The sequence below is a fragment of the Antennarius striatus genome, chromosome 19, assembly GCF_040054535.1.
Source record: "Antennarius striatus isolate MH-2024 chromosome 19, ASM4005453v1, whole genome shotgun sequence".
Taxonomy (NCBI): Eukaryota; Metazoa; Chordata; class Actinopteri; order Lophiiformes; family Antennariidae; genus Antennarius; species Antennarius striatus.
The window spans coordinates 16,329,795-16,347,592 of record NC_090794.1 but is presented as its reverse complement, the minus strand read 5'-3'; the positions used below and the strand labels follow the sequence as shown (position 1 = coordinate 16,347,592).

Below are 17,798 nucleotides of genomic sequence, written 5' to 3'. Positions count from 1 at the left end.
TGATAAATGTGATAACAGAAACATCAAATTGTGTGTTCAATACAGGTGAGCTTATAGTGCTCACCTGTATTGAAGTGTGCAATAAACCTGGTATAACACACACACACACACACACACACACAATCTGACCTAAACTTTTACAAGTTAAACCTTCTCCAATGCAAATATCTTTAACATTGTTTAAGCTACTTTAACAATATGTTTACATGTAGTTTCAATCTGCTTTAAGGTCACGTGATGGTTCATCCTGTCTGATTGTCATCACATGTGAAGGTGTGGCCTATAACGTGTCAGTGTGATGAAATGAAGACCTGTGACACACAAGGCGGCTGCAGACGGGTGGATGTTGGATCTAACTTGCCGTTATTCACAGCTAGTGGAAATCAATTAATTAGAAACTTCATTTATCACTGAAGTGAGATTCAAATAAAAGCAAAGCCACAGAAGTAAATGTGACTCATTACAGAACATGTTAAGAACAATGTGATGTGGGACGGTTACTGGTGTGAAGGGCCATGGACAGGCATGTCTAACAGCCTCCATCAGAGGCACAGTTGAGTAAGAACTGAAATGAGTTTCAAGTACAGAAAATGTAGAGCAAACATCTAGACTTGTTTAAAAAAGGCCTCATAAAGGTGAGAAGAAAGTTAAAAAACGATCTGGGACCAAAATCCGTGTCTTAACATTTAACCAGCTTCTCTAAAAAATAAAAAAAACAAGTAATTTATTCAAATGTTCACCAGTGGAGGACCTGAATAAGATAAAATAAGAACTTTTTAATCCAGATGTTAATCCTGCAATGACCCATTAAATGAAAACCCATCAGACACAGTTTACCAAGGTAAGAAATGCCTAATTCTTTATTACATTCAACAGTACAGTACACTGAAATTGCACATTTCACCAGATATAGCAGCATTCTGACTGGCCACTGGACTATTCAATAGGCACATCCAACACATTGAAATAGAAATAAACATGTTCACGCGTGTGGTGGCCACGTTTCAAACCGATAGCTGTTAATTTACACGCCTCCAACAACAAGTCCTACGCGGCTATAAATGCAGTCCTTCCTCCACAAGGTGAGGCTCTAGGGAAGAAAATGCATCCGACCAGTTGGAACCGAGTGGCGCCTGTAGTTCAAAACCCGTTTCCTGTCACAGCGTGTGACAACCAGAGCATTCATGAAGCAGGTTAATGAATGTTCCTTCAGTCACACCTCACCTCCTCTATTAAATAAGACAGTGGTTGACCCTCAGTGTGGACCGTAAGGACCTCTACCTGTACATGATGGCAGAAGAACAACACACTTATTAAAGGTTGTGTTTTTAGAATCAAGCACTGAAGGCCGTCATCACGTTTGGATAGATTGATAACCTGTCGACCGGATTGATAAAGCATTTCATCTGCTGTTTGTTCTGTCTGGAGCGTCTGCTGGTGGAGATCCGTGTTTCCACCTGTAGAAAGGATTTTTTTCTGCTATGGTTTTTATATAACAGAAGCCGTTCAAAGACAAGGACTCCCAGGGGTCCCACTACAGGATGCTGTACCTTCTTCTTGTAACCGTGGGGCAAATTCACAAGAGAACAGTTAAACTGCACACATCAAGAGGAAACCTCTGGAAGGGGTGAAAGAAATGGATGCTGATGGCAATTACTGACCCTGAAACAAAGAAATGATTGCAAGTGAGGACGTCCATGGTGATATTTATAGTTTATAGATATTTATAGAGTCTTTAAAGTAATATTGTGAATAACTCAACCCCCTGAACCTGGAGTATGTGTGACCTTCATCTCCCAGTAGATCCCTTTGGTAGATTTATGGATTTAAGGAAGTTGAGCTGCTGTACCTGGTGCATAAACGGCATAGAGACACTCATTGTTCTGCCACTGATGTCATTAACATTTAATTATTCCTAACGATTATTTTGAGCTTAGTCCAGGTACTGTGATCCACACATTTCCCAGCAGCCATCCTTCTGCTCCAAATAATTGACAAAAATGCCACTGACAGTTCATTCTAGATATTTTAAAGCATCCACATCTCGATGATGGTAGGAAACACTAAGCACACTGAAACCTCTTCTACCACCTTCACAACCCTAAGAATATACTCAAACATGACAGTCCTTTAATTTAATGAGGATGTAATTGATTATTATTGGTCACTTCTCTTTGAGGTTGTTGTGCAGATGACCGTTAGCTGGACATTAGATAAGCTAGAGGACATCAACATTTGGTGACGTCACAAAGCTCTGTTAGTGATGAGCCCTCATGATGCAGTTTATTCTTTGTGAACTCACCCCACATCTGAATGAACCTTCATCCTGGAAGGAACCTGGACATCCAGTGTTCTCTAAACCAGCAGTCCCCAACCTGTTCTACACCATAGACCGGTTTAACGTCCACACGGACCGTCCTTTAAGGTCTGGTGGATGAATACAACAAAATAAAACCAACAGCATAAAAACTGTTTTTTCCACATATAGTAACGTGAATCCAATGTGTTTCAACTTAGCAGCATCCTCGTGACCTCGCCTTTGTTTTTTGTTGGTTTTGCTAGCTTCGGAATTTCAATCTAGGGATTAACCATTTCTGTGTTTAGCGGCCCCTTTCAGAAGGTAGTCATGTGACCGAGGCAAGCATCTCCACAAGCGTCAAGAGTGACTCATGGACAGATGTGGAGGAGAGAATCCACTCATTTAAAACATCGTTCAGAATCAGATCAGAAATTAAACAGAAATAATGGAAGTTCTGGATTCTTTCTGTGTGACCCGGTACCGACTGACACACGGAACGGTACCGGTCCACGACCTGGGGGTTGGGGACCACTGGTCTATCAGACGAGGTAAAACTAATATATTAAGATTCAAGTTCTGAAAAGGTGACCTCAGACTGGTCTAAACATGATTTTACTTTTTAAGAAAGCGAGGCGAATGTCAGGAGATAATCCGTCTTTCACACACTCGATTTTCCGATTACAATGACCTCGTTCACACACACCCTGACTGTGGTTGAACTCCTGTCGTTAACTGTATTAAAACACTGTGGGAGATTCAGCACTTCAGGCTCCAGCAAGAAAATGGAAGGCAAACCAGTCTACTCTGATTTCATGATATCCAACGAAGCAGAGGCAAACAAATATGTAGCACATACTGCTATTAACGGTCAGAGAAGAAATGCTCTGACCCCAAAATCCGGTTACAGGCTGTTTGAAATGCTTATTTATAAAAATTAAAGACGTATAGAAAATAGACATGAAACGAGTTAAAACTAAACATTCACCATTACTGAGAATTGTTTCTAACTAACTGGCCACTGGCTCAACCTGCACACATTTCATTTATCATCTTCTTATTAACCGTCATGTTTGTTGATGATATCTATTTTTAAATTATTTATTATGAGCCTTCAGTAATGTTCCTTGTCCCAACTTGTTACCCTTTTCACAATAACAACGAGGCAGTCTGAGACCGCAGCATCCCGCGACAATTTTGCACCCTAAAAGATACAAAAGTAGGTGACATTGACCTAGTTTTCCAAAGGTGAAGGTCATCATCACATTTTGTGCCTCTGGCTTCCTGAAAATGTTGCTTTTTGTTTTGTGATTACATCTCATCAGGTTGCAGAAATGTGTACTAAAAAGGTATAAAAGAGAAAGTGTGACCTTGACCTAGTTTTTCAAGGTCAAGATTGTGATCGAATTTTCCTCCCCTTGCCTCCCTGAATATAACGCCTTTTGTTTCATCTTTCTGTCTTATCCAGTTCATGATATGTGCAAAAAATTTACATACGTTTAAACTTGACCTTGTACTAGTTTTCTAAAGGTCAACGTCATCATCTCATCTTCATCCCCTAATGAGTAATGTGCTTTTTGTTTAAGCTTTCTATCTGCAACGGTTGTGAAGATATTTGGTGGACGAACACTGACAATACATCACCGCTTCACGGGATGTAAATATCAATTACGTGGTCCTGGAACATATTAAATGGACCATTTTTTGATATAGTTCATTAAAAAGCATCAGAAGATGATCACACTGTATATTTTACAGAGCAGCCCATCTTTTTGGAACCTGGGTTGTGTGTTGCTCTAGTCTCAGTCTGGATAAATTCATATTTGTGACCAAACAGAACCAGGTGTTTGTGGGAAAAACATTCTAAACTCAGGATATCTCACTAGATATTTTCAGCCTTCAGCTTCCATCACATGATGGAATGTCCAACCTTGGCACAAACTGAACTTTGCGGAATGCATTTCATTTTCTTGCTGGCGCCTACAGCAACATGCTCCCACTGTTGTTTTTTTCTTAACATCTGCTAATATATATACCACCAAACAAAAAAACAGGCCCAGATCTGCAAAATGTTATGCAAAGACATGATTTAGCCGTCTTCTAGTGATTGTGGGTGGATTGGTCCTTTAGACCGCTGAACGATGCTCTCCACACACATACACTGCACTCGGCTGTATTCGCCTCTTGGTGTTGCCTAGCAGCTGAGGAAGAAACTTGAAGTACTTGGGCATAAGATCAAGGCAGGCGTCGCGGAACTTCTTGATCCTCCAGTAGTAAATGAGAGGATTGAGGGCTGACTTGAGGTAGCACAACCACAGAACCCACGTGCTGATTTGAAAAAAGCTTTCTTTGTGGTAGAAGTCGTCGCTGAAGGTAGCGACCAGACTGTAGGCAGTGAAGGGTCCCCAGCACATTGTAAACACTGAGAAGAGGATGAGGATGGTGGTGAAGGCACGGGTCTTGAAGCTCATGTCGATGTTCATCTGGAAGGGTCTCTGGAGGCTGAGCAGGCCCAGCTTGCTGGCCTGGCTCAGACAGATGCTGTCTGAGTGGCTGTGGATGCGGATGGCGTTGTGGCGGATGGTGTTCAGGATCCCCATGAAGGTGTACAGCATGACCATGAAAGGGATGAAGAAGAAGACCAGCATCAGCACCAACACGTAGGTGTGGTAACCGGGGTCGAGGCTGTAGCCGAACACACACTGGGGGGCCCTGGGAGGGATCTGCAGGGGAGGGGAACTGAGAGCCAGGGGCAAAGAGAAGATGAACGCAAGTCCCCACGTGAGCACGATCAGCACTTTGGCTCGATGTGGGCTCAGTTTGTCTTGCTTCTGGACAATAATAAGAAAACGATCTATGCTTATTATAAGCAGTACAGCCACGCCCTCCATCACAAAGAACCAGAACAACATGGCCGACACGCGACAGAAGGCGTCTCCGAAAATCCACCTGGTGGTAATGACGGTGACCAGAGCGAATGGCATGTTCAGGATGGCTAGCATCATGTCTGCGAATGCCAAGCTGGCCAGGAGGATGTTGATGGCCGAGCGCATGGCGGACCTCTGGTACACCATCAGGCACACCACCACGTTCCCCAGCAGAGCCAGGAGCAGGATGACCACCATGACGAAGCAGAAGAAGATCTGCAGAGGAAGGCCCACCCCTCGCAGGGTCTCTGTGGCCTCGCCCGTCGGCACGGGCGGCTCTGGGAGCAACCGGGGGCCCAGGGAAACATTCGCCATGGAGATGTTATCCATCAACGGACTCTCGGAAATGTTCAGCAGCCCCGTGACGAGCCTGATTTTAGTGTCCCCCGCCGCTGGAAGGGAAAAAGCAGTGGATTGACCCATTCTTCCCCAGGGGCAGCAGGCATTGTTGCTGCTGGGCTCACGGTTCACGAGGTCCTGAAAACGTCCCCATCTCAGCCAAACCTGGAGGTGTCCTCATGGCTGCTCCACCCTAGAATGCACACAAAAGTGTGGTCAGTGCAAAGAGGTAAAAACAGACATGAAAGGACAGCACAAAACCAGATGAAACCAGCATCACTTCCATCAAACGTCCCCACGGAGTGAAGTCTGTGAGCCTGTTATCCACTCAGGGTGATACATCTGATGTCTCCAATTAATTCACACCAGCAGCATCTCCCTCAGTCCTGCCGTCGACCGCAGCGAGGCAAATTATTATTCCTGACACCCCGCAAGTCTTCAGTCATTAGTTTTCAGATGCTAAAAATGGCCTGGTGTGAATCTCCAGCTCTAACAGACGGATGCGGAATCTTTCCTCCCTTCAGAGAAGCTGATCAGTTTGTTCAAGTAGAGTCAAAGCAAGAAGGATGTAATGAAAGTCCTACATGTTACAAACTGTTCCTCAGCTCAGGCCTTCACCAAATGAGGACAATGTCTACAGACGCTTTCTTGACTGCAATAACTGACTGCTCCTACCTACAGAACATTTTCACAGCTAGTTCAATCGGTTCCACATTTTAGTACTTTGGTAATAGAGCTTCAAATCTCTAGATTTACTTAACCTAATACTTTACTTCGAGACTGTCAATGAATGAAGAGACAGATGGGAGCTTCGTGAACACAGACTAGAGTCTTTGGAGCATGCAGCCCTTACAGTGACTGAAAATTGGTGCAATTTCCTTTAAAAACACAAATTGTACTTTGTAGCTTCTAGTTATCAAAGTAGTTGAAACTAACTAGCAACTAGTTGGTGCAACTTATTCAGAGTTGGCAGACAGGAGTATTTTTTAAGCACTGGTAAGAAACAAGCTTACTCCAATGTTTATGCTAAGCTAGGCCACACCATTGGCTCTCAATCTCATCAGCAGCTTTTTGGATGACGGAGCAGTCTAAGTACAGACTACTGCCGCCTACTGGCATGGAGGGGTACTTCCTGTAACGTATGAGTCACTGCCATCTGCTGTAGCCTTAACGGTGCGTTCAGGTTCATCGTTGCAGCCTGCTTTCACGTGAAATAAAGTCTTACTTCCAAATGGAGATGGCATGTTTGAAGCGACATATATCTTTAAAATGAGACAGCAGACATGTTTACCAGAACTAGATCATAATATGAACAGAAGAACACAACAACAACAAAGAACACAACTGGAAGATGTCATTCTGAAAAGAAATAATGAATCTCTCATGTTTGTCTAAAACGCGATAACAAATCCATTTAAAGTGCTTTTCTTAACCGCTGGCAGGAACCAGGAGTCACTGTTCAACTGGGGACAAGTCAAACACACAATAAAACACCTTATCACCTGAGTAAACACTGGACACTGTTATTTCAGACTGTCTGGCATCATTTACAATCAGAACACCAAATAATAAATGTGACGCAGTAGGACTCCACTGCATCACTGATGCAATTAAACATGAATTTTCACCCAAATCAAGTATTTTCATCATGTTGTTTTTTATTGTTATTATTTTGTGTGGGCGTAAAATACCAAGCAATTATGACTATGGGCAGTTACTATGAGAATGCTGCCTGTTTGCCTGTTAAGCAGCCATTTTTAACAGGCTGGATGTTGGCGTAATGAGTGGAGGTGCAGCCATTCAACAGATAATGTTATCACATGTCAGCGAGGCAGTCGGAGAGAGCCAGCGCTGAGGCGAGGTGATAAACAGGCTGGCAGTAGCAACAAGCTTTATTCATATGCTGATGACGATCTTATTGTGTGCTGCAATTACCCAGCAGCACCTCACAATGAAGACCTGCTGAATGAGGGCACCCGGGGAACTGGTTTCATCTCATCCTCCTTCCTGTTCCATTCACCTCACGTGAAGAACTCGTGGCTTGTACTTCAGAATACTACTAAACATCAGTCTGCTACTGCAGGGAAGGGAATTCCAATTTCCCAGCGTTCCTTTAATGGTGCAGAGACTGGAAATGTTAGAATAGCCACTTGAGCCTCCAAGCAATCAAGTAAACCTGCTTTAACAGCAGACGATCAGGTACTTGGTGCTCGGAAACACGGGGGGATTGTTCAAATACTGTGTGTGGCAACGCAATTATGTACTAGAAAACTGCAGAGCCACAGAGGAACTGTGATTCAGGAGGAAGTTTATTTAACAGACAAGCGGTGCTGCACAGCAGCCATGAAAAACCATCAGGGAAGGATAAGAAAACTGAATTCCCAATTTACTTCAAGCTGCCCTGCCAAAGGAAGAAATAATTGTCGTGATGTGTTAAAAATGAAGGATCCAGGGTGTTAAAGCGCTGAAGGATGCGTGCTGTTTGTGCAGGAGGTGTTGCTGTGGTGAAACACACTCCTGTTGTTGTTCTTACTGAAACAAAAGGGACAAAACTAAAACCACCACGGGGTTAAAACGCAGCCCAGCCTCCAGAGAGGAGATCCAGATGTTTGGGACTCAAACATCTGTAAAGGACGGTTACACGTCTGTTTGCATGTATGAGAACAAATATAGACGTGGATTTCACACAATCGACTCTGGTGATAGTTGGTCTTAATGTTCTGGTTATTGAGCTGATTCACAAGAATATATTTCACCACTGACTGTTCCAATAGTGAGTCTACACAACATACTCATTTATTAGTTGTTGTTGTTTTTAAAGTAAACCCTAATCATTCTGACATAATCTTACGCTTCTTTTATTTTATATCGACATCTTATTTAAATAGATTTCAGATTTTTCAGGAAACACAAAAAAACTGAAGCTTTTGTTGATGATTAGAGGATTTAGGTGATTAGTGCGGAAAATACAAAATAGATTAGAAATACTTCACATTTTATTTCAGAGTTGCTTTAGAAATGGAAAAGGGGGGGTATTTCCACATAAAATTGTTCTTTTTAATTTTAATGAGTCAAAGCCACATGAGGGTCAAACAGTCGGGTGGTGTTCCAGTTCTGACTCCTGGGGTCAGATCTGATCCAGGGACCTCACTCAGGGTGGGGTTCGACCCCCCACCACAACTGCTGCAGGGAAACAACAACCGGAGTCCTGGAGTTCTCTCACAGCCCATTAGAACCAGACCCCCCCCCCCCCCACACACACACACACGGGGTTACCTGTTCCCTTCTCCCATACTGTGAGGCGATGCGGCTCAGATCTCCAGCGGGGGGGTCCACGGCGGGTTCTCCTCCGCCTGATGCTCCTTCCTCATGAGGCCGCTGATAAATCACAGCTCAGGCCTGGAGCCCCCCCACCCCACCCCCGCCTCCACGACCGGACGAGACGGTCCCGTTCGGCGGCTCCGGTTCAGCGTTCACACACAGCCGCTGCTAATCCGGTTTAGATCCGGGTTCCGGCTGGTCTTTCTGTCACACACCAGCGGCTCATCCCCAGCACCGAACCCAGCACCGACACACTCACCACGGACACACACACTGCTGCTGCTCCGGACTACCCACTGCAGGCGGCAGCTGGGGGGAATAAAGACCTGCTTCCTGTCAGGACTTTCAAAATAAGAGTCACACAGGGGGTGATTGAACATCTAAAGGCTCATGAACGTCATAAAACTGCTGTAAGAACGAAATGAAACACCCACCTTTCAGTCTACATATAAAATAACGGATTTCTTTTTGTGTCTCTAATGCCTTGATTTTGTTTCTGATTCTTGAGTCTGAAATAAAGTTCTTGAATTTGAATTTTCATACTAGTGTCATCCAGTTGGACTTCATTGTGCCGGTCCCAAGCCCAGATAAATACAGAGGGTTGTGTCAGGAAGGGGAGTCTGGAGTGGCAGAGAAGTATGTTAGAGCGGTGCAGGACATGTATGAGGACTGTAAGACACTGGTGAGGTGTGTGTAGGTGTGACAGAGGAGTTCAAGGTGGAGGTGGGACTGCATCAGGGATCAGCTCTGAGCCCCTTCTTGTTGCTATGGTGATGGACAGGCTGACAGACGAGGTTAGACAGGAATCTCCATGGACTATGATGTTTGCAGATGACATTGTGATCTGCAGTGAGAGCAGGGAACAGGTGGAGGAGAAGCTAGAGAGGTGGAGGTTTGTCCTGGAAAGGAGAGGAATGAAGGTTAGCCGCAGTAAGACAGAGTACATGTGTGTGAATGAGAGGGACCCAAGTGGAAGAGTGAGGTTACAGGGAGAAGAGATCAAGAAGGTGGAGGATTTGAAGTACTTAGGGTCAACAGTCCAGAGCAATGGAGAGTGTGGAAAAGAGGTGAAGAAGCGTGTCCAGGCAGGATGGAACGGGTGGAGGAAAGTGTCAGGTGTGATGTGTGATAGAAGAGTTTCAGCTAAAAGGAAAGTAAAGGTGTACAAAACTGTGGTGAGACCAGCGATGTTGTTTGGTCTAGAGACAGTGTCACCGAGGAAAAGACAGGAGACAGAGCTGGAGGTAGCAGAGATGAAGATGCTGAGGTTCTCTCTGGGAGTGACCAGGAAGGATAGGATCAGGAATGAGTACATCAGAGGGACAGCACATGTTAGAGGTTCTGGAGATAAAGTCAGAGAGGCCAGACTGAGATGGTTTGGACATGTCCAGAGGAGAGATAGTGAATATATTGGTAGAAGGATGCTGAGTTTTGAACTGCCAGGCAGGAGGCCTAGAGGAAGACCAAAGAGGAGGTTTATGGATGTAGTGAAAGAGGACATGAAGGTAGTTGGTGTGAGAGAAGAGGATGCAGAAGACAGGGTTAGATAGAGGCAACTGATTCGCTGTGGCGACCCCTGAAGGGAAAAGCCGAAAGGAAAAGAAGAAGTCATCCAGTTGGACTTGATACGTCCACCATTCTACGTGCATTCTATTGGCTGACGGCATCCTGAAGTGTGCTACGTTCCATGAATCATGGACTTCCGTGAGACACTAAAGTGCTTTAAACAGTCTATCAGAGTGTGGGAAAAGGTAATACAGATAGAAGGTGGTTTAATATCAGTATGGAGAGGGTTCATAAACATTTAAATTAACGTAAATAATAACATGAATAGTTTGTCGCTCTATCGCGGAATTCGCGTGTGGTTCCTGGAACGCATTAACCGCGAGAAATGAAGGCACACTGTGTTTGATAAAAGTAAAAAGGGCAAAGGTAGAGTGGGTGGTAATTAATTTAACATACAGTACATAATATAATGTGGAGGCTGTAGAGCGGGGAGCAGTGGTCCATGAGGTCATCAAACACAACGTGACAGTTGGATGCAGACTTTTGTCTTCAGAATTGTTTTCTTAATTGTGTTGAAACAAATGTCAATGTAAATCATTTCCCAAGCATTTTCCAGCTTTGGGATCAATAAAGACTTCTGTTATTTGTCTTGCTACACTGACCCCTACGATTTCCAGAGTTACTACTAAGTTTCTCAGTTTTCAAACAACTAAAATGGGAAAACTTAGAAACAACGAAGAACACATTCCTTCAGCTGTCCTTCAACAAGTTGGAACGTACCACTGAAGTCACAGACCTGCAACTAATGAAGTAAATAACAGCATTGTATTCCATTTCCTGTTCCTGTCTGACAACTTGCAAATATTTTTTAGATCATAAGGAATATATAATTTACTATAAGAAAAAATCTCATCTAATTATTTATGATTAATGTACAGTTTGGTTTGTGGTTGGGTGAAGTTGAACCAGGGCAATTATGAACTCCAGATCGTTTCTAAAATCATTGCAAAATAAAGTTCAATCATTCAATCAACTGTTATGTATAAAGCAAGTAATCCCATCAACAGACATTTCAAAGCGCCATTACAGACAGACAAACCCAACTGAATCCCAGAACAATCAAGAGACAGCTGGGGGGAAACACCCCCTCACTGAGGAAGAAAGTCTGTCTTGTAACCCGAGTCTCTTCCTTTTTGGAGCTTTATTTTGAAGGCGCAGCTGCATAACCACCGTGGTCCATGTGTTCCCCTTGACACAGCTTTGTTTCCTCTGATGAGTGAAACCTGCAGCAGCCAATGCTTTGGACGCATGTGGACTTTTTTTTTATAGGACACGCCCCATTCACGTTCTGGCCAATAGAAACGAGAAAAAGGCAAATGGGCGCGGTTTGTTGGAGGAAGTGGTGATTTGGGGCTTTGTGAAAAGTGACATTTATAGATAGTTACTGCAAAAAAAAAATTAAAAAAAATCTCAGCGTTAAATAAAAACCATTGTGTGTTTATGATGAGGCCAGGCTATGAAAATGACTGATTTAATATTAACACATATTATAACACATATAAACGTTTAGAATCAGATAAATATAAATATGTTTTGGTTTTTTTCTGTGCAGCCCGGTACCAATTGAGCCATTAATAGATTCTAAAAACAATTCATTAATCACATCAACATTTTGAAGCGCTTAAAGTTTACTAGAGCCCAACTTAAAATCTTCAGCTACACCAGGAATTTTCAACCTTATACCCCCAAAACGTTGAGTCTGAATACTAACAAGATGTATATATATATATATATATATATATATATATATATATATATATATATAAATGTAGATACACAGAAGAAAAAATATTGTATTATTCCTCTTTTATAATATTTTATTTTTTCAGTTTCTTTCACAAATATTAACTTGAACAGAATTTAAATAACGAATCCACATAATTCCAAACTAAAGACATATCAGCTCAGCCCGTTGTACTGATGCACATCCCATAGTCTCACGAGGCCTTGATCTGCTTGGTGTTCTCAGTTTTGGTTGGTTGGACATAAACACGGAAAAGAATGAAGTACTCCAGAAAAGCTTTAGTGTCTTTCAGGTCAAGAGAATAATCCTGAGCAATCTTCTCCGGCGTCCACGTCAACGGCTCACGCTGGTGGCTATTCAGGGCCTTCAGGGCCTCCGCGATGGACAGTTTGCCTTTAGGCACGTCTGTGACCTCCGCCAGGCCGGGAGTGTTGCTTGGTACATGGAATTTTAAAGGCCGACGCGTCTCGTCCTCCATCACTTTGTTCGAGACCTATTGAAGGGTTTAAGAGAAGGAAATGAGTCTGAAATACCTTTAAAAAATACTTCCCTGACGCTGTGTTGGTAATGCTAGTAGTTGTAACAGTAAATTGTTGATAGTCATGTATACTATATGTTAATATATTTAATATGCATAGTTCATATTTTACATTTGTTAATATGTATTTATGTATGTATGACCCCCACACACACACACACACACAGTGGGACTATTAAAGGCTTACCTTATCTTATCTCTTAGTAAGACAGCTCATGTCATCCAATACTATGATCAAGAACTTACAACAAGCTAATGAGTTACATGATGATGATGTGTGGCCCCACTTTAAAGCTATAGGAAACTCATTTTAAAGGGATACATATTTTGTTCATCATTATGAAAAAAAACCAAAAAACATTCCTGATGTCTGGCATCATCCCCGGTGATAGGAACCTATCTGTCTTCAAAATACCTTCTAGAAAGATTGGAGAACAAAATAAAAATGCCACCAAAACGTTTGTTCAGGTATGTACTTCAAACACACACCTGGTCCATTTTGACTTTACTGTCCCTTTCAGTGTCCTCGTTCATGAAGGGTTTAACTGTCCATCAAAGCATGCAGGAGGACTCTAGACTCTAACATGAGCTGCAGGTTACTGCTGGGGGGGGGACACCCTCTCAGAAACATGCAGCTTCTTTAACACCAAGTAAAAAGGGGAAGTGAGTTTCCCTGAATCATGAAGGATGACACAGGACTGGAACAGGGGAGCCTGTTCCCCCACCCCACCGCTCCACCGGACCCGTGTCCTTGTCTCACCTCTGCCGCTGCAGGGTCAGTGGAGTCCACGTAGACCGACCGGAGGAGGCCCAGCAGGGACTCGTTCTTCTGGTTCAGGGCATCCGCGTCTGAAACAAACAGACAGTCAACAGACAAACCCTGGTGGGGGGGTCGTCTCGGTCTGACCCCATGCGGGAGCTAACACTGCGGGGGTTCGGAGCCTCACCGCCCGAGCTGCCGGCGCCGGCGGGCGGCGGGTCTCTGACCGTGTGTCGGGGGGCTGGCACCGGCTTCTGTCTGCTGATCTCCTTGTGCGCCCGGTTCTCTAGGTTGAAGTTTCTGAACATGCGAGTCACCCGGGCCCCCATGATGAGTTACACAACAACACGAACAATAAAGTTCATTCAAACTGTCTACGGTGCGCGAGAAGGTTCAATTCATCACAATAAGGCGAATACTGAACAACAGAGACCCCGTGTGGCCGGAAGTGTACCCGAGTGACGTCACTTCCGCCCCTTGACTGGACCGTAGCAGAGACTATTTTATCAAAGTTTAAAAAAAAATTTTTTTAAAGGATTTCTTAATTATAAAACTCTCTTTTGGAAAAGTTGTATATCCATAAATGTAAATATAATAAGTAAAGATCTGCATTCAGACATTTGATGATGATTATGATGATAGACAGATAGATAGATAGATAGATAGATAGATAGATAGATAGATAGATAAATATTAATATTAATATTAATAAAGTATTAATCTATCTATAATTATCCAGGATTAATAAAGTATCTATCTATCTAGATGATTGATAGATATTTAGATAGATTCGTAGTTTCGTAGTGGCGATTCACGTTATTAATTAATTAATTAATTAGTGCTACGTGTTGAGACTATATGAGGTAAAATGGTTTCCTGGTACGCTGACAGAACAGTTAAACAAATTATCTTATTGGCTGAACTGAGTAGCGCTATTACCGTATTAACTGGAGGAGCAACGCCCGACGTCTGTGGCCGTCAGTAAAAATGCGGCAAGAAAATCTACTCTCGTGAATTTATCATGGAGTGGTCACGGGTCCGGACAGAACCTGGATCTGGACCGCGGTCCGCCATTTGGTGACCCCCGCAATAGGCCAATATAATAAATAAGAATTCTGAACCAACAAGGTAGTAAATGATTACGTCATTGGCCTGGTAAAATCAAACCCTAAAGCAAAAAACTTTGAAGTCATCGGTTCAGGACTTTTATTATGTAATTATGTAACAGTATTACATTTCATTCATTCATTTTCCAACCACTTCACCTGCTGTCGCGGGTCACGGGGGGCTGGAGCCTATTCCAGCTGGCTTGGGCGTGAGGCGGGGGACACTCTGGGTCAACGCCAGTGCACTGTGGATATATTTCAGTACATGCAAATGTATTCTTTTTTTCGGCAGTAACTACATGATTGGCTGTAACAGAACCATTTGGACTGATAGTGATACTGTATGTTGAGTTAATCAGGTATATGTATCTGCTGCCTTACTGTTTCCTGAAACGTTATGTGTTTCCATGGCTTTGTGGCTGTAATGTTTTCTACCCATAAGCCTTCATTGTCGTTTCCCACATCTGTTCAGACTTACTTTCTGCTGACTCAGCCTTTGACCAACAGTTTCACTACAGATTTTTCAGCTGATTATTTTCTCATTCAGTTATCTGGTTAGCATGACTTCAGGAAATTCATAACACATATGAAGCACAAGTGCAGGTTAAATCTTTTTTATTAGTATTGTTGTTTAGTTTTGTAATTGTCTACTAGCAGAAACCGTCAGCTGCTGAGCCACAAACAGAAAGCCTGGACATACGTTCAGAGTTAACAGAATGCTTCAGTTTTAGGGACTCAACCTCTGACAGTGACCCAACCTGTTACAGCAGGAGCCAAATAAAACATGACGGATAAATGACTGCATGGAAAATGAACTGGAAGTAAAAAATGTAAGGAAATTGAAAAATTAATTATTAGTAATAATTCTTACCTAAAATAAAAAAAATATAATACAACTCTTTTCAAATGCCTGAATTTCAACGCTAATGGAAGTAATTATTTTATTATGCTACTTCTAACTAACTTTTATGTTTTTAAACACTGAAAAGGTCTCAAATCTTTCTACGGACGTACTTCAGCCTCCTCTCTAATCACAGCCAATCGTCACCATCATACTCCGAAACTCTCCAATATGAGAGGTAGACCGATGTTTGTGTCAGCAAACAAACCATCAGTACAGTATCTGGAACTGCGCCCCCTGGTGGTCAACGACTGCAGCTCACTGCTCACCTGGAACTGCTTACTGGTTACAAATGAAATCTCAACATTTGATCTTCTACAGCTGGATCACTTCCACATTTATTACTGCTTACTGTACTTTGAGCTGTATCTGCAATGATGAAGGCTTATTATTTTTGTGTGTGTTACGTTGACTTATGTTCAGCAGTTAGCTATTTTCTAATGAAGTCAAAATGACCCCTTTCTGACAACACTGATATCAACCCATCAACCTGCTGTATCCTGTTCCATGATGTTCCAGTGCACTACATCATTTTAACTAGTCTCACACACAAACAGTCACATTTACCAGCACAAAGCTTATTACACTGTTTCCCTCCAACTTCCACTATGAGCCAATGACACCATTTACACCAATCAGAGACATCGACACGAACATTTCTACTCACAAACATTTACAGTATGTTGGACTAATTTTGTACATGTTTGTGTGTGTGTGTGTGTGTGTGTGTGTGTGTGTGTGTGTTGATGTGTCATGGCACATTTGATCAATGTAACCCCTAGATTCACACATATTTCATAACTTTCAACAGTCAACAAGAGCTGCCCACATGACTGTAGTACAGTCAGTCCAGTGCTTCCTGGAGGACCCCCAGGGGTCTGAGTGGAAAACGTTTAGACAGGGAGAGCTCTGATTCAGCTCTCAGTTCCCTGCTCTAGTTGTTACTGGCTGATAAGAGGAGGTGTGACCTCGTGGATTAGTCTGTCTGCAGCCGACACACAGGTGTGTGTTAGGACTCCTGGTGGCGGCTGGTCCTCAGCATGCGCAGCTCATCCTCCAGGTGTGTGATTCTCTCCACCAGAGCAGCCCTGTCGGCCTGAGCCCTCTGATTGGCCTGCATGCGAGCCTCCTGCACCTTCCTCTCGTACCAGCGCTCCATCTGCTTCGACACGGCTTCAAAGAAGTACTGGGTCACCTCCAGGGCGTGCACGTTGTCCCTCTCCTGAGTAAAGCACCGCTCGCTGGGCCGCTCGCCAAAGGTCTCCAGGGTCTTGACCCCCGGGGGCTCTCTGAACCTCGTCCTGCCCTGCAGGTGTCTCCTGCGGTGCTTCCCTCTGTGTCGCCCGCGCTCTGGATCTCGGAGCCCCTCTTTAGTCCGTCTGCTGCAGTGCCCCCCTGTGGCTGGAGGCAGGCTGATGGATCTGTGGTTCCTGACAGCACCTCCTGCACACACCCCCACGTCAATGTCCTGCAGCTCCTGGGTTGTCCTCTGGGTGTCAGTACAGATCAGCAAACGTTCTTTTGGTCGAACCACCTGTCCTGATGGGAGCGGGCTTTTGGCACCTTCAGGGGACACCACCCCCCTGTCACCATCTGTAACAATAGAAATTCAGTTACCACACACTGACAAACACTACCAAGCAAATGGTTTACTTCTTTCAGGGGGGGCTTGACAGGAAACAATTGAACAGCACTGAAGGAAGGGAATCCTGTCAGACGGAATGATCATCAACACACAAAAAAAGAAACAGACAAAAAAGAGGTCAAAATAGTTCCCTAAACCCTCTCAGTCTCATCTTCTTCAGCTGCTTGGGAGAATATTACAAAACAGTTTTTCTGTGAAGCTCCAGAAAAGATTTGTGCTAACTGCAAAACTACTATAGGTACATCAAATGTGTTTTTTTAAAATTTCTTGATGAATTTTGGGCTACTCATGGCCTGTTTGCACTGATCCCCACAGGTGTTCACAGGTTCAGTCAGATGCTGTGATCTTACCAGGAGAGCTCTCCGCATGAACTACAAAATAGTGATTGGCTGGACACCCCTCTGCAACCACGGCCTCCCCAGGACTGGGGTCCAGGATACCAGGGCTGCTGTGAAGGTCCAGGACCTGGGGGCTGCCTCTCTGGTCATCAAGATGGGGGGTGAGTCCTGTGTCCAGGCTCTCGGGCACAGAGGAGGAGCGCTGCAGTCTGGGGCTGCTGGCCTCTGCTGTGAAGCGAATCTCTATGTTTTGCAGTTTGGACAGACACCAGCTCTTCAGCTCGCTGACCAGGGAAGCCTGCTTGAAGACCAGACAC

At 43.8% G+C, this 17,798-nt stretch overlaps 3 protein-coding genes across 7 annotated transcripts in view; all 3 read right to left on the bottom strand.

Moving 5' to 3' along the window:
* Nucleotides 1-856: 856 nt before the first annotated feature.
* gpr63 (G protein-coupled receptor 63) lies at nt 857-8,972 on the bottom strand. Its single transcript, XM_068342530.1, has 2 exons — nt 8,839-8,972; nt 857-5,755 (listed from the first exon to the last, which is right to left on the bottom strand). Exon 2 carries the CDS (start codon nt 5,644-5,646, stop codon nt 4,423-4,425), a length of 1,224 nt encoding a protein of 407 aa, XP_068198631.1. The 5' UTR covers nt 5,647-5,755; nt 8,839-8,972; the 3' UTR covers nt 857-4,422.
* A 3,285-nt stretch (nt 8,973-12,257) lies between these two features.
* On the bottom strand, nt 12,258-13,884 carry ndufaf4 (NADH:ubiquinone oxidoreductase complex assembly factor 4). The gene is made up of 3 exons (XM_068342946.1): nt 13,679-13,884; nt 13,492-13,580; nt 12,258-12,686 (listed from the first exon to the last, which is right to left on the bottom strand). The coding sequence occupies exons 1-3, from the start codon at nt 13,818-13,820 to the stop codon at nt 12,387-12,389; spliced, it is 531 nt and encodes a 176-aa protein (XP_068199047.1). The 5' UTR covers nt 13,821-13,884; the 3' UTR covers nt 12,258-12,386.
* Nucleotides 13,885-14,689: 805 nt separating this feature from the next.
* The window catches only part of ankrd6b (ankyrin repeat domain 6b), a 36,619-nt gene continuing 33,510 nt past the window's right edge, over nt 14,690-17,798 (bottom strand). For 3 of the 5 annotated variants that reach the window (XM_068342722.1, XM_068342723.1, XM_068342720.1), the window contains 2 exons: nt 17,494-17,782; nt 14,690-17,091 (listed from right to left, as the gene is read on the bottom strand). In XM_068342722.1, coding sequence (XP_068198823.1) covers nt 16,508-17,091; nt 17,494-17,782 — 873 coding nt within the window. In that variant the 3' untranslated portion in view covers nt 14,690-16,507. The remainder of the gene's footprint in view (nt 17,092-17,493; nt 17,783-17,798) is intronic. The other 2 variants (XM_068342724.1, XM_068342721.1) reach the window with 1 other exon arrangement.

Bases quoted from the DNA above. Each gene is read 5' to 3' on its own strand.
- gpr63 (XM_068342530.1), bottom strand. From the start codon at position 5,646: ATGGGTCAATCCACTGCTTTTTCCCTTCCAGCGGCGGGGGACACTAAA.
- ndufaf4 (XM_068342946.1), bottom strand. From the start codon at position 13,820: ATGGGGGCCCGGGTGACTCGCATGTTCAGAAACTTCAACCTAGAGAAC. The intron at 13,581-13,678 runs GTGAGGCTCCGA...TGTTTGTTTCAG, and splicing joins CGGCGCCGGCAGCTCGGGCG to ACGCGGATGCCCTGAACCAG. The intron at 12,687-13,491 runs GTGAGACAAGGA...ACCCTTCAATAG, and splicing joins CTGACCCTGCAGCGGCAGAG to GTCTCGAACAAAGTGATGGA.